Source organism: Narcine bancroftii, chromosome 5 (assembly GCF_036971445.1).
Source record: "Narcine bancroftii isolate sNarBan1 chromosome 5, sNarBan1.hap1, whole genome shotgun sequence".
Classification (NCBI taxonomy): Eukaryota; Metazoa; Chordata; class Chondrichthyes; order Torpediniformes; family Narcinidae; genus Narcine; species Narcine bancroftii.
The window spans coordinates 107,517,438-107,534,095 of record NC_091473.1 but is presented as its reverse complement, the minus strand read 5'-3'; the positions used below and the strand labels follow the sequence as shown (position 1 = coordinate 107,534,095).

Here is a 16,658-nt window from a genome sequence, read left to right as displayed (position 1 = left end):
GTGTAACGACACAATTAGGACTTGTAGACGCAGTGCTTTCTCATTCTTTAATATCATCAGGCTAACATGGCTACTGACAATATATATGGAGGGGTGACATCATGACATGGGCGTCAAGATGTACAGCAGGGTGGGCTTATACCCAACGGATAGGATCTCTGAGCATTTGGAGAAGTACAGTCTACGCAAGGATAGTCAGCATGGCATTGGGAAAGGAATATCATGCCTCACGAGTCCAATTGAGTTTTGGGGAGGTAAGCAAAAGAAATTGATGATGGTAAACCATTTGGTAAGAATGACAGACGTTCAGAATGTCATGAGACATGGGATCCATGGAGACTTGGCTTGCATATAGAAAGCAGAGAGTAGTAGTGGAAGCAAAGTATTCTGCCTGGAGGTCAGTGACTAGTGGAGTTCTGCAAGGGTCTAATCTGGGACCTTCCTTGCTCTTTGTGATCTTTATAAATGACCAAGATGAAGAAGTGGAAGGATGGGTCAGTAAGTTTGCAGTTGATACAAAGGTTGGAGAAGTTGTGGATATTGCTGAAGAATATGGACAGGGTGAATAGTTGGGCGAAAATGTGGCAGATGGAGTTCAATCTGGATAAATATGAGATGATGAATTTTGGAAGGACAAACCAGAAGGCTGAGTACAGGGTAAGTGGTTGGTTACTTAGAAGTGTAGATGAACAGAGGGACTTTGGAGTCCAAATCGATACATCCCTGAAGATCACTTTGCAGGTTGATAGGATAGTTAAGAATCACAATGGGATCTTTGGCTTCCTAAAAGGGGGATTAAGTTCAGGAGTTGAGAGCTCACATTGCAACTTCACAAATCCCTGGTGAGACCACACTTATAGTATTGTGCTAATTTCTGGTCACCAATTATAGCAAGGATGTGGAAGATATGGAGAGGGTGTAGAGGAGATGATTTATCAGGATGTTGTCTGGATTGGAAATGAGTATTATGAGGCAAGGTGAGCAGATCTGGGACTTTTCTCTTTGGAGTGTAGGATGAGAGGAGACTTAATGAGAGGGGCGGCATTGTTGATGAGGCAGTTAGTGCAACACTGTAACAGCGCCAGCGATTTGGACTGGGTTTCGAATCCTGCTCTGTATGTAAAGAGTTTATATGTTCTTCCCATTATCAGCAGGGAGGTTCCCCAGGGGCTCCAATTTCCTCTCATCATTTGAAATGTACTGGGGGTTCAGATTAATTGGGTGTATTTATGCAGCTAGGGCTCGTGGGCCAAAATGGACTATTACAGTGCTCTGTTTATAAAAAAAAATGTAATGGGGGTCCACCAGGTAATGAAAGGCATGGATAGGGTGGATAGCCAATGGCTTTTACCCAGGGCAGGAAGAGCAAACGTCAGAGAACTTGTACAAAGTGAAGGGAGAGACGTTTAAGGGAGACATCAGGGGTAAGTTTTTTTTTTAAACACATTTGTGGGTACTGGGAATGCCTTGCCAGGGATGGTGGTGGAGGCTGAAGCAGTAGGGACATTTAAGAGACTAGGACAGGTACATGGATCGGTAGGGAGCGTTTAGTCTTTTTGAAGGAATATATAGTCAGCACAACATTACTATGCTGCAGTGTTCTGTGTTCTATGTTCTAACCATTCTGCACATGTAAAATATGGTTCTCCATGAAATTCAATAAAATTGTACATTTGAAGATGAATTTTGAAACTGATTACAACACCTTTGCTCCAGGAATTTGTCTACTGAATTGAGATGTTAATATTTAGTTTTTAATAGCTCTTCAATGTGTAGGATCTCCTTTTGAAAATATTTGAATTGATTTTATACATTAAAAACCACCAAGCCAGAACATATATGGAATGCAGAATGTAAGAAATTACACAAAAGTAAATATAATATACAAAGACAAAAAACAAAAGGGAAAACAAACAAAAATCAAGTGTTAATCAAAACCCCATCCCCAAAATAGTTGCAAAAAGAGACAACAATAAACTTCACTCCTAAAGGTGAAAGAAAAAGCCAACAAAACTCAGATGTAAAATATCTAAAAATTGTGAAATAATTCAAAAATGGTCCCCACAATGATGTGAGTCTTGTGTTAGAATTATTGATTGAATATTGAATCTTTTCTAAGCTTAAACAAAACATATCTCTCAGCCACTGAGTAGGTAGGGTAGCGTCTTTCCAACTGAGTAGTACAGCGTGTTTAACAAAAGAGAAGTGAAAAAAAAAGGTACGTCATTTATTTTGGGGCAAAAGAGCATCTTCTCCTTTTGTACCAAAAAAGTGCTCCCAAAGGGTTCAGTTCTAACCTTTTATCCAAAATTAAAGAAAAATTTTGGAAAGCCTTCTTCCAGTACTCTTCAAGACAAGGCAGGACCAAAACGTGTTAATTAAGGAGGCCTCATCTCTCACATTTATCACAGCATGAGTTTACCTCTGGATAAACAAAAATCCCCTTTCACATTTGTAAGTGATCCCAAGATCAAATGCCAATTAGTCTTTAAAGTGGCAAATGTGAAAGCAAAATCAGCTCAACGCTGGCGTGAAATGATGTCGTCTCACGCCGGGGATTGACGGCCTTGACCCCAGTACAATCCCCTTCGTCGGCAGATGCCGGCATTGCAATTATGCAAGTGTGAAAGTGGTAATTGTATTGTGGGATAGAAATGACCCAAGTTTTTGCTGAGTGCAGGAAGAAAAGATTAAAATAAAGGTATAAACTTTGCCATGGGAAAGTTGCAATGGGAGAGAGAGGAAATAAATAGCAATAGTGGACAATTTTTAAACAGCGTGGGAAAATTGGTAGAGCTACATCACACAATTTATAAAGACCGTGGGGAATAAAGCAATGGAGGACCTAACTTCCCAGAATGCTGTGTGGCAGAGAAGCCCCTCTATAAATGCTCCATGTATGCAACTGGGCATACAGGCCTTTTTCTGCCCCATGGAATTTTGGGAAGGCAGATCCGCCATTGCTTTTTCCCACGGTCCTTATAAATTGTATGCGATAGTACTACCAACTTTCCCACACTATATAAATTGAGCGTGACAGCGCTACAAACTTTCCTATCCTGTTTAAAAATTGTCTGCTATTACTATTTATTGCTCGCACTTTCCCACAGGTTGGCACAACAACAGGCATTGAAGGGCTCATGCTATGCTGTACATAAAGCTTAATTATGTTATAATTATGCATGATTAATTTTGTTCAAATATAAGATAATATAGTGATTAAGGCTTAGGGCAAGTTCACCATTACTCGATGCGTCATGACGTCACTAGTAGAAGGTAGAACAGTCCTAACCCCGGGAATGGCTCCTTGCAAGTGTGAAGTGTTCACTATCCCAGTTAGGAGTGGTCAAGTGTGAAAAGCCAAACCCCCCCCCCATTCCTATCCCAGGCCATTGAACAACCAGTTTAGTGGGTTGCAAGTGTGAAAGGGGCTAGAGATAATTTGGCTTTGGAAATAGGAGCCCTGTGTACAACCTTAAAATGTAACAAACAATGGTGGGCATATAACGACGTAGTATTGACTAACCTAAAAATTGAATCCCAGACCTCTCCTGATGTGGACAAATTTAAATCTTGTTCCCAAGCATTTTTAATTTTAAGTATCAGGGCTTGCCTTAGGTCAGCCATTTCATTATAAACAAAAGATATTAGACCTTTATGCGAAGGTTGTAAACTAAAAAAAAAACCTATCCATGATATTCACATCTGGTGCCCTAGGAAAATCAGGTATTAGAGATTGAAGAAAATGCCTGATTTACAAATAACTGAAAACAAAATTCAGTAAATTGTACATCTCAGAGAGTTATTGATATGATGCAAAACTATTACCAAAAAAATCTCTGAAACGCTCAACTCAATACCCTTTTTGTGTCAAATTTGAAAAGCAGAATCTAGCAAAGCTGGTTGGAAAAGGTGATTGAATAAAATCTAACTTGAAAGAGAAAAATGATAAAATATAAAATGCTTCCTGAACGGAACCCATATTCTCAGAGTATCTGACAACTGGATTGTTAATTGACTTATCTAAAGAAAAAGGGAGTGAGGATCCAAGAAGCATGGAATGGAAATCTTTTTTAGCTAAGTCAAGTTCCATTGTAATGCATGCTGGACAATCGACTCAGTTATGAAAATATAACCAAAATGTGAGGTTACATCTGTTTACCGCCCAATAATATAACCTAAAGTTAGTTAGTGCCATGCCTCCATTCCTTTTTGATGTTTGTAAATGAGCTTTATGTAGATGAGGGTGTTTTACAAATATACAAGATGATCTAGCCAAATTGAGCGAGTCAAAAAATGATTTAGTAATAAAAATTCGTATAGATTGGAAAAGGTATAAAATTTTTTGTAGAATACTCAGTATAATGCAGCCAACAGAAGTTATGGACAGGGGAGACCAATGTGTGAAAGATTGTTTCACGTTTCAACAAGTTCAGAAAATTTTATTTGAAAAGAAGTTTGACTTTTAGTAATTATTTTACCAAGATAAGTTGATTGATTTCTCACTGAAGCTGATGCATTCAAGAGCAGTGACAACATAGCAGGAAAGGAGGTATCGGGGTTTGACATGTAAAGTAAAAGATCATCTGCGTAGAGACTGACTTTATGTTTAATCCCCTTCCTCCAAATTCCAGAAATATCTTTAACACACCTGAAACGTAATTACTAATGTCTCTATAACCAGATCGAAAAGTAATGGATTGAAGGAGGATCCTTGACTGGTGCCCATTTGCAAATTAAAAGGCTAAGACCTTTGAGAGTTAACAAGAATTGAAGTGGTAGGACACAAATAAAATAATTTAATCTATGTAATAAAACATGGTACAAAATTAAATTTTTCTAAGATGGTAAATAGATCCCTCACTCCACCCAATTGAATGGTTTCTCAGCATCTAAAGAAAGCAAGCACTCAGGGACCTCACTAGAAGGTAAATATAAAATATCCATTAAGTGATGAATATTAAAATAAGAGTAATGTTTTTTTTAACGAAACAGTTCTGATCTTCAGAAATAATTGAAGGCAAAATGTTCTCCAATCTACCAGCCAGAACCTTGGCCAGAATTTTAACATCCACACTTAATAAAGAAATTGGCACTGTAGGATGTGTACGCCACTGGATCTTTACCTTTCATTGGTATGAGTGAAATAGAAGTCTCATTGAATCATAGTGGAAATGTAACAAGTCAGATAGTACAGAACCTAAATGAGGTGCAAGCAATTTAGAGAATGAAAAATTTGGCAGGGAACCCTGGAGATTTTTCTGCTTATAGTAAAGAGATAGCAACAACTATTTCTTCCTGGAAAATAGGCTTATCTAAACTCATTCTCTTCTCCGAGGATAATGTGGGAATATTTCATTGATCCAGAAAACCCTCCACAGTATTATTGATTTGTAAATTCAGAAGTGTTGAGCCCCAAGTAAAATTCCTAAAAGTATCTACTGCCTGTTTCCATTCGAATCTTTTTAATTTGTTGCTTAGCTTCAAATCCCTCAGCTGATTAGCTAAAAGTTGACTTAACTTCTCTCCGTGAATTTCAGACTGAGATTTAATCCTCAGAAGTTGACGTTCAATTGGGTGTGTCGAGCAGAAACCAAGCTTTGTTTGAAGTTCAATTAGTTTTTATATAATTTTGGGTTTTTAACCTGAGCATATTGTTGATCTAACTGTTTAATTTGAGTAATTCTAATTTTTCTTTATTTGCAGTATAGGAAAAATTTGTCCCCTAAGATGAGCTTTCAGGGTGTCCCATACAATCAAACTAGAAGTTTCTGGTATAATAGTTTCAAAGGTGAAAGTTAAATTAAAAAAATCTTTATCTGAGAGCAATGTCAAGTTAAAATGCCAACACCTGCTAACTAGGGGTAAGTCCGGAACAAAGATATGGTCTGATGTTACAAGAAGGGGTCTGTGAAATCAGTTGGTTCTCAATTTAAAAATAGTTGATCCTTGAAGAAGTATGGTGAACATGTGAAAAAAGAATACTCTCTCCTATTAGGATGAAAAAAATGCCAGACATCAGAAATACCATAGTTTGATTTTGTTTTTAAATGAATTGCTTAGGCAGATTTACTCATAATATCAAGATAAGGAGGGGGAAAAAATCCAAAACCGGATCTAACCAGCAATTAAAATCCCCACCAAGTACCAGAGAATATAAGATCAATTAATTAAAAAAAAACATGTCATCTACATTTTTTTTTGGCTTGGCTTAGCGGACGAAGATTTATGGAGGGGGTAAATGTCCACGTCAGCTGCAGGCTCGTTTGTGGCTGACAAGTCCGATGCGGGACAGGCAGACACGGTTGCAGGGGAAAATTGGTTGGTTGGGGTTGGGTGTTGGGATTTTCCTCCTTTGTCTTTTGTCAGTGAGGTGGGCTCTGCGGTCTTCTTCAAAGGAGGTTGCTGCCCGCTGAACTGTGAGGTGCCAAGATGTGCGGTTTGAGGCAATATCAGCCCACTGGCGATGGTCAATATGGCAGGCACCAAGAGATTTCTTTAGGCAGTCCTTGTACCTCTTCTTTGGTGCACCTCTGTCACGGTGGCCAGTGGAGAGCTCGCCATATAACACGATCTTGGGAAGGCGATGGTCCTCCATTCTGGAGACGTGACCCACCCAGCGCAGCTGGATCTTCAACAGCGTGGACTCGATGCTGTCGGCCTCTGCCATCTCGAGTACTTCGATGTTAGGGATGAAGGCGCTCCAATGAATGTTGAGGATGGAGCGGAGACAACGCTGGTGGAAGCGTTCTAGGAGCCGTAGGTGATGCCGGTAGAGGACCCATGATTTGGAGCCGAACAGGAGTGTGGGTATGACAACGGCTCTGTATACGCTTATCTTTGTGAGGTTTTTCAGTTGGTTGTTTTTCCAGACTCTTTTGTGTAGTCTTCCAAAGGCGCTATTTGCCTTGGCGAGTCTGTTGTCTATCTCATTGTCAATCCTTGCATCTGATGAAATGGTGCAGCCGAGATAGGTAAACTGGTTGACAGTTTTGAGTTTTGTGTGCCCGATGGAGATGTGGGGGGGCTGGTAGTCATGGTGGGGAGCTGGCTGATGGAGGACCTCAGTTTTCTTCAGGCTGACTTCCAGGCCAAACATTTTAGCAGTTTCCGCAAAACAGGATGTCAAGCGCTGAAGAAAAGCTCCAAGCTCCAAGAAAAGTGCAGAGAACAAAACAAAGGACTCTACATCACCTTTGTTGACCTCACCAAAGCCTTTGACACCGTGAGCAGGAAAGGGCTTTGGCAAATACTAGAGCGCATCGGATGCCCCCCAAAGTCCTCAACATGGTTATCCAGCTGCACGAAAACCAACAAGGTCGGGTCAGATACAGCAATGAGCTCTCTGAACCCTTCTCCATTAACAATGGCGTGAAGCAAGGCTGCGTTCTCGCACCAACCCTCTTTTCAATCTTCTTCAGCATGATGCTGAACCAAGCCATGAAAGACCTCAACAATGAAGGCACTGTTTACATCCGGTACCGCACGGATGGCAGTCTCTTCAATCTGAGGCGCCTGCAAGACACAAGAGCAACTTGTCCGTGAACTACTCTTTGCAGACGATGCCGCTTTAGTTGCCCATTCAGAGCCAGCTCTTCAGTGCTTTCGTCATCCACATTAGGAGCATAGATATTAGCAAATACACCATCTTATTGTATAATTTCCCAGAGACAATGATATAATGACCATTTGTATTTGAAACAACACTATGCTGAACAAAGGGAATATTTTGATTGATAAATATTGAACCCCCCCCCCCTCCTCTTCCTTTTAGTTTGAAAAGTAGAATGAAAGTATTGACCTCTCCACTGGGACACAAGTCTAGAGTTATCACATTGATGAATGTATGTTTCTTGTAAGACAGTGAGTGCACTTTTAAGCTATTTAACATGTGAACACTTTTTCTTTTAATCCAGTAGTTCTCAACCTTTTCCCACTCACAAACCACTTTAAGTATTCCCTATGGCATAGGTGCTTTGTGATTAGTAAGGGATTGTTTAAGGTGGTATGTGGGTGGAATGAAAAGGCTTGAAAACCACTATTTTAATCATACCTAATTGACTTGCTATGTGCATTGTTTTGTAAGTCCAAAGGAAATGGGCCAATGACAATTTTTCTCAAAATCTTTCAGTTAAAATTAGGTCTAGAGCACTGATTCTCAACCTTTCCACTCACATACTACCATAAACAATCCTTACTAATCTTAGAGCACTGATGCATAGGGATTACTTAAAGTGGTATGTGAGTGGAAGGAAAAAGGTTGAGTACCACTGCTTTAATTTGATAGCTTAATCTATTTACATTCCATTTAATAAAATTGAATTGATTAGCCATTATTAACAACTAATAGTCTGGATTGATTGAAACATATGTTACTCAAGTCCCAAGCAGTAGAAACAGGATACCAAAACAAAATTGAAGATAAGCTGTAAGAACCATGGGTTAATTACTTACCTGCTCTTTGGGCTGCGGTCACCTGTTGTGTCCCGAGGTCCATAGGCCTCTTCCTGCACGATGCATCCGCACTGGTTACGGAGCTGGAGCATGTGTCGTTGGTTTGGGTGGTGGCGACTTCAGCCGGAGCTGCCATGTCTATCAGTGTGCATGTGCCATGGATTAGGTTGATTTAGTATTCAAGCATAACAAGAAAAAAATCATTTAGTTTCTGATGCAATTTTTTAAAAAGAAAATATGTAGCAACATTAATTGTTTACCATCTTAACTAATTATTGCTAAATAAAAAATGTGTATATAATGAAAGTATACTTCTCAATATTATAAAAAAAATTAAATAGCTCAATGAGTTAAATACCGAAAGAAACACTTACAAGACTGCAATCCAAATGGATTAATAACTTTTTAAAAATTTGCTTTAATATTATACAATCTCCATCCAATGGACCTTGTATAGTAAAAATAACCAATTAATCAGCCTCAGTCGTGAAATAACAGTTCACACAAGGTGAGATGTAGAAGGAAGATCATCAATATATTTCTGAGCCTTATCCATTGGACTGAACCAGTTTTTAAGACCATTCAAGAATCAAGCAGGGTATATCAATGAAGGTTTAAAATCCTGATGATACAGTTCCAACATAACCTTTCTGTATTTGAATACGTTGATTCATTACCTCAGGGTAGTAATCCATAAAGATTCTGATTTGTTGGCCACGATATTCAAGCTTTCCTCTTCGTCGGGCTTCACGGATGGTTTGGTAACTATGTAATGTGAGTATAACAGATTGTGGCTTGGGTAATAAGGAACAGTGTGCTTTATCAATATCAAATGGTGATTGGTGCAAATTTCTCCCATACACATCACAGAGCAGCTCCGGAAAAAAAAAATTGGTAAGTTGTCCATTTCAATGGACTCAGATGGTCCCTAAATACTTGAATTTTGCCTTCTGCTCCTACTTTCCAGATTAATGCCCCTCGTGATTAACTTCAAATTGGTATTAGTTAGACTGAAGCATGTATCTTCTAATTCTTTAATGTGGTCAATCAATTTGTTTAAGTTGATCTCAATAGATGTCAATGCTCGCCATGTTCTTGTTCTGTTGAATGAATTTGTTCAAGTTTGACTTCAATCTGACCTAAGCTGTTTTTAAATTTTTCTGTCAACTATTTTTAAGCTGCTCCATTAACTCTTGTGATTGTCTTTGTAGTTAAGCTTGTGACCATTTCTTTTTTCCAAGCTTTACCAGCTCTTGTAGACATTATAAAACAATTCTTGGTGAGAGAAGTTGATTATGAAGCATGCTTAGGTGGTTTTTAAAAAAAAAGTTAAAAGTGAAGAAAAAAATGAAAACTAAGCAGGAGCATTTAACACCCACTGTTCCTTCATTCCACAGCCAACCGGAGGTCCCGATATGTAGTATTGGTTGTTTGCTTATCTATGACTTGCTCTTTTCTGAAATATGGAAGATTTCCTTCTCTAAGCTCCTGTCCAAGGAGGAGATTTTTTTTAACATATTGTCGTGGGAGAGAGTTGCTAATATAATCAAAAATTAAGAAGTTGATTTTTTTTTGGTATCAACTGTGAATTTCTCTTCTGTTTATTCAATTTTTTTGTTGTTTATTACATTGCAGATGCTCATGGTAACGTTCATCCTGAGATCACTAATCAAATTGGAAATCCCAAATACAAATATTTCTATAGTTCTGCTGACCAAGGTGAATATGCAGACAGTATTTAATTGTCTTTGTCAAACACATATTTTATTTTCCCCTCAAATCTTGGTTCTTTGTAGTTGTTCAGTTTATTAGACTTGCATTCAAAATTATGAAGTACTCCAGACTGGTTTAATTTAACCATCATTTGGAGGAAAGGAGAATAGGTAAAAATGATAGGAATACTTTGTCTTACTGAGATCAGATGAATATTTTATTATTTGCCTAAGCCATTTTAATTTGTTTTCCTTAATTGAAATATAATTTTGTACATAGTGAATAAACCAAAAAAAAAACAAAACATTTGATCAATCAGCCAACACTTCCATTTAATGTAGCGATTTTTCTGGAGTGAAATCTTGATGTGATTTGTAAAATAAAATAGGTTCTTGAAACTTATGTTTCCCATTTTTGGTTATTGGGGTCAGGAAGTGCTCCAGTCATCATGCCATTGGCCAGTTGAGGTTCCTGTATTCTTCAGTGATGCTCTTTGATTGGTTAAAAGGAGATGCTATTGAATCAAATTAAAAATTGGACAGGTTATTTCAGTGGAACTGTCCAATTAAAATTCAGCACCCATGTGCATTGTTTCAAGTGCTTCCACCTATCACTTTCCTGCCTCTTTTTCTCAAACCCATCCTTTCTTCACCACCGGTGTCATCCTTCAGCCCTCCTTGGTCCACCTATCACACTGACCCCTCCTTTTTAATTCTCTCTTCTTTCTCAGTCCAGAAGCAAGGTTTTTTTTACCTAAAACGTCAACCGTCCATATTTCCTTTCACTGACCTGCTGAGTTCCTCCAGCAGTTTATGGAGTTAAAAAATTCCCATGGCCTAATCAGCTGTGCGAAGTATGATGGAGCACAACTTTGGTCAGGTCATTAACCAAGAAATACTACAGAATTCTAGCAAGGTTGCACCTTATGGGAAGACCAATGGTTGGGTGCACTATCAGATTATTACTTCCAGATTAGTCTCAAATTCCATCTTTGACAATGCAAATGTGGAATCAGGGCATTAAATATTGATTAAGAGGCTGAATATCCAGGGTAACTCTAAAAGTCTGTGATATCTAGTCCATTCAGAATTTGAAAGGCTTAGAAAATCAAATTGTTAACAAGTAATTTGTATCAAAATGTATATTCTTCACTGCTCTTGACTCAGACTTTACAAAGTTTGCCTAACATTTGATGAAAGGAAATTTTTCAGAAAATGCTCATTGCTGTTTTATCATTTAGTTATTGATACAAGTAAAATGTTCTGAGTTCTTATTACATAACTTGGTTAAAAAGTTTACTATGTAATCTGTAATCAATCTTTTAAAAATCTATATTCTGTCTATCTTTAGTGGTGCTTGCCATGAAGGAAGCCCAGGAAAAGCTAACTGGTGACGTAGCTACAGAACATCGATACACGAATGAATTATGAACTGCTCAGCCAATGGCCTCTGTACACTGTCAGACAAGAGGGAATATTGATATAACTAAACTTATTTACTGATTTATTGTTCCTATGTTATTTGAAGGTTTTTTTATTTACTAATCTTTATAAGCAGTTTAAATCCGGAAGGCTACTTGAGAATTTTCACATTTTTGGGCAATCATGTCTTTTTAAAATAACTGCTATTATGGGATGGCTGGTTGCTTTCCTATTAACGAACTGTATTCTGGTTGTATTCAATGGAAATGCTGAATAATTTTAGGGATGATTTTTAATTGTGAAGAAAAATTGGTGCCTAAAACTTGACTATTTAGTGCAATAACTCTGAGTAACATGATGTATTTTCCATAGATCCAAATTGCCTTTCTTGTATGGTGCAGGTAAAGCTTTGGTAAAATCACTAATGAAGATTTTTAATTAACCTGTTAAACTTCAACAGCTTTTGCTTAAACTCAGCCAGTGACAATTTGAGCTGTCAATTGAAACAAAGGTTATTTCTGAACTATGTACTTCATCTTGTTCATGTTAAAACCTAATTGGAGATGCACTTTTCAATTCCAGCATCCAAGTCCTGTGTTAATGACCTTGGAAAAATACTTAACACATTTTTCTGAAATTCAATCCTCTGTTTTGTTTTGACTCTAAATATGGTCTCGGGATTTGCTTGATCTAGAGTGGTAGACCTAGAATTTGGTGGATGCATTGGAGTTTCTGATATTTGGAAAATTTGAGAAAATCTTTGGTTTTGCTATCTTGTAAAGAAACCTGATGTTTAGTGATTAGAGGGGAAGAGGTAGAATATGCAATTTTTCTTGTGGGTTCGTATTGTATGCCAGCACTGAGAAAAGAGGGGAAACAAGGAGATCTTGTTATTACCGTATAATTTGCAATTTCTAGGTAAAATACCACTGATTTAGATCCTGTTGTTTTGTAGCAGTGTGTCGTGGAATTACAGTGACAAGTTGAAAATCTTGAATCAATATTTCTGAATTCAAATGATTTTGAATTGGCTGTCTGAGATGGCTGGAGTGCTTATTGAAATCAACTAGCTCTAATGTAGTTCTACTGATCTGGATGCTAATTGAAAATATTTGGGATTAATTTCAGGCTGTCCATTTTGCATTTTTGCTTTTTCTTTCGAGTTAGAACCAGAACAAATTTTCACTAACTGTATTTTATTTATAAACAAATATTTTCAATCTGTTACTATAGTTTGATAGAATCCACAAGGGATCACAAAATAATATTTTTTTCCCCAAACCTTTTCATCTGTATCCCATTTATTTACAGCGGGACATGTAATTTTCCCCTCCTTCCCGTGTATCTGACAGGTTGGAGATTGTATAGCGTGAAATGATACATGAATGAAGCTAGTATAAACAAAGAGCCATTGTAATTTCTGTCTCAACAAACCAGATGGACTTGTAAAACTACTGGTATTGTATTTTAAAATTTATGAAGGGATTCATTGAAGATATAATGGAGGGGGGCAGTGTAATTGTGTTCTTTCTCACTTCTGTATTTTTGTACATCTTTTAGAATGGAAAAATATAATCGCATGCAATTCTTTCATCTTGTATATGAAACTTAATCCTCCATTTTGAAATTATTTGTTTCCAAACCTTTCTTGGATTAGAGTGATTGATTTCTTAGAATGTCAAAAATGTTCGGCACCTTTGGAGTAGCTGATTTATTCTTCATTGGAGGTTTACATTTCCAATGGGCATGGTCCAGATGAAAACTGCTTGAACTCATAATTGGTTTGATGTTGAAGTTGAGTTCAAATATCACAACAGTTTCCACTGTATATTGTGTGATGATGGGTGAAGGTTTAATTTTAATTGCAAATTAGTGGAATTTAAAATTAAGACAAAATCAAAAACATTCTTAAGCTAGAAATATTTATTTTTCAATTCATTACTTTAAAAAAAAAATAAAAGATCTGGTTTACAAATGATTGCCTTCAGTTTACAAAGTAGTTAAAAGCAAGTGGATAAAAAAATCATGGAAGGATCATATCAAGATTCCTTTATTGTCATGTAAAATAGTACAGAACATATAATACTGTATTACAAAAATTTATCTGCCTACCGTAAGGCTGAGTTTCCTCTCCAGTTGTAGGATTTCACTTGCAAACACCATCAGCTTCTTTAACAGGCCTTTATGGAGCCATCAGCATTAGGACCTGGTGGTTGAACCCTTTAGAATAGCACTGTGGATCCACGCTCAGTTCTGTACCAGCGGCATTGCTGCCCTTAGAACAGCTCTGGCAGCATCATCGCTTCAAAGGATATTGCCTCTCGAAAATCGGGAATTATATTTTAAGTTTCTGAAGCAAACATTGGATAAATGCTAAATTTTACAGATTGTTTCTATTATCATTTATTTCACAAAATTAAATATGCTTTAAAAGAACATAAATATCAACAAGAGTTGATTATGCAGTTTTGTGAGCTTGCTTTGTCAATCCAATTGCTTGCAGTTGATTACCTTGAGTAGTTTCTGCTAGCTCTTTAGGATATAATTCAAAGTAGCTATGCATCCAAAATATATAACCACTTGGAGAACATTAATTGTGCCTATTGCTTCTTGCTATCAATATACATTGTTGGACAATTTTAATATTACCGGTTCTTGATCTGCACTGGTCATAAACTTGTTTTCCTACTGCAAAAGGGCACTGAATTTACCCTTGCATGTTGTAACCTAGTTTCAACAACCTGTACAAGAGTGATATTTTATATCACTTGTTCTCTCTCCACATTGCCCTTTGTTTCACAGTTGCTTTTGTGAAAGTATTGCAGAATTAATATTAATGGCAGCAACTACAGATGATGTGCTGCCATCTTCTGGCGCAATGTGTTGAAGCAATTGATTTGCCTCTGGGGTAAAAGGTCTTCATCTTTGGGTGGGTGGGCTCTAGAGTCGGAGTATCAAGGTAATAAATACTGCCGTGAAGTAAAAGTATATGCTGTTCTCCGTGCGTTATTATTTTCCTCATTTTTAAGCTCAGCGAATGAAGTATGTGTAATAGATTACAAAACATTGGTGTGGGGAATCACTTACATTGTATGATGTGGACTTCCTCTTCTAATATCAATTTTTTTTGGTGTTTGACTATCATTGAAATACTTTATTTTTTCAGACTGGGATGCATCTAAGTACATTACATTCAAGTGAAATGAATGGGTGAATACAAAGGGGTGATACTTGAAAGATTCAATGTATAATAGCGTTATAAAAGTAAAAGCCCCAAATATGAAGAGGCTGGTCAGTTATTTTACAGACACTCGAGTCTTCCTTTCTTTCTCCTTGGTTGATATTAATTGTCATGTGATTTATGACCTGTACCAGACACAGAAGACGAAGGTGTGATATAATCAAGGTACTATCTTCAGTTTTAGGATACGGGTGTTTCAGATAAGACCAGCTTCATTCCCCATCCTTAATTGCTCCTGAGCTGTGTACAGAGAAGCTACTTTACTGTATGTGGTACTTAGGAATCAGCCACGAGTGAGCTTGCCATTGGCTGGACTCCTTAAGGGTTCAGATTAATGTCCCTTGACGCCATTTGAGAACCACATCAGTTTTTTATAACATTCTATAGTCATCGGTACTTAAATTGGCATTTAAAAAAAAATTCTAACTGATAAATTCATAATCATAAATTCCACAGCTAGGGCTTTAGATTTGACAAGGTCAATTATTTTCCCGGAATGCAACAAAATAGTTGCGAGAAAGCTGAAATAAAAAGGTGAAGTAGCAAAAAAGTGGCTTGAAATGTTTCCATGATTAAAAGAATAAACAATTAAAATTAACATCGAGTTGAGTAGTTTACTTGTAAAATGGGGAAACCCTAACTTTGGAAAACATGGTCGAAACTCAGAACTTTCTGCCATGAAAGAGTGATAATTTGAATTTTGAAAGTGTAGGATATCAAATTTATCATAATTGAGAAGTTTCAAAGTATGAATATATCAGGTTCACTTTATCTCGCTGAGTTGCTGTGGGCTACAATATTGATACATTAATGATCAATGCGGAAGAGAACAAGTTGGAAATTAACCTGACGTTCTTGACGTCTTTGAGAAAAACAAAGAACGCTGTCGTCGAGGGCGGGGAGACGTTCTTAACCTTATCCTACTCCAGCGGAGCAGCGAGATCCCTGCATCTTATTGGAATACTCTCACGAAGTGAAAGCCGCTCTCTCCGCCTGTCGTCTTTCTCGTTTCACTCCAGACCGTGAAATCGACGGGACGATTCCATGTCCTTGGCTGTCGAACCTTGATTGAAAAATACTTCGGTCACCTTTCGACTTGTAGACGGGTTTGCTCGATTTTCGAAGAGCCGAGCAGGACAGCACATCGGGTAAGCGCCTGTTATTGCACCTTCAGAAAGGGCTTCTTTTATTTTCCAATTTCGACTAAATTCAGTCGAATCTCGCCTATTTTTGAAATTTCCCATTTTGTTGGTGGTTTATTTCCTCTCTTCTTGGGCGAAGCATTATGTTTCGAACAGACGATTGCTAAGTAATATTTTTGCACGTCATCTCGAGTCTCTTTCAGGGCAGTCTGATAGTATACATCAAGATCGCAGCGAACTTGCCATGAATTTCTCCCACATGTTCAGCAGCATCGCGTCCAACACCCGAATCACCAATCAGATCACGATACATTTTATGTTGCTTTGAATACTATAGGGGTGCAAACGGGATCTATTTTTACACGGCGACGTTTTAAATTGGTGCAGTCAAGCAAGTCGAAGTTTCATCATCTTGAAAGTCGCTGTAGAATACTGCTTTTTGAATAAAGAAACTGATGTAATGAATTTTTTTTACATTGTTTACCTACTTGTTTTGTAAGCAGAATTAAGTAACTGACCCATATTTGCCATTAGGCGATAAAAAAATAATCGTTCCATCCAATCCCCAAACGTACTTAACATCAATCATTATTATGCCCTTCCCCTATCGTGTCATATCGTGGAACAAACAAGCCTCTGGTACTTTTGACATTGTTTATCATGGACAACTCAGACTTACTGTCAGTA

General features: G+C 37.6%; 2 protein-coding genes across 2 annotated transcripts in view; both read left to right on the top strand.

Moving 5' to 3' along the window:
• The window catches only part of txndc12 (thioredoxin domain containing 12 (endoplasmic reticulum)), a 46,973-nt gene extending 33,407 nt beyond the window's left edge, over positions 1-13,566 (top strand). The window contains 2 exon segments of the mRNA XM_069938658.1: positions 10,090-10,173; positions 11,518-13,566. Of these exon segments, the coding sequence (XP_069794759.1) occupies positions 10,090-10,173; positions 11,518-11,597 (164 nt within the window). The 3' untranslated portion in view covers positions 11,598-13,566.
• A 2,152-nt stretch (positions 13,567-15,718) lies between these two features.
• LOC138763835 (ras-related protein Rab-3B-like) overlaps positions 15,719-16,658 on the top strand; it is a 131,437-nt gene continuing 130,497 nt past the window's right edge. Inside the window, exon 1 of the mRNA XM_069938657.1 lies at positions 15,719-15,977. The gene's annotated coding sequence lies outside the window, so the exon portion shown is untranslated. The remainder of the gene's footprint in view (positions 15,978-16,658) is intronic.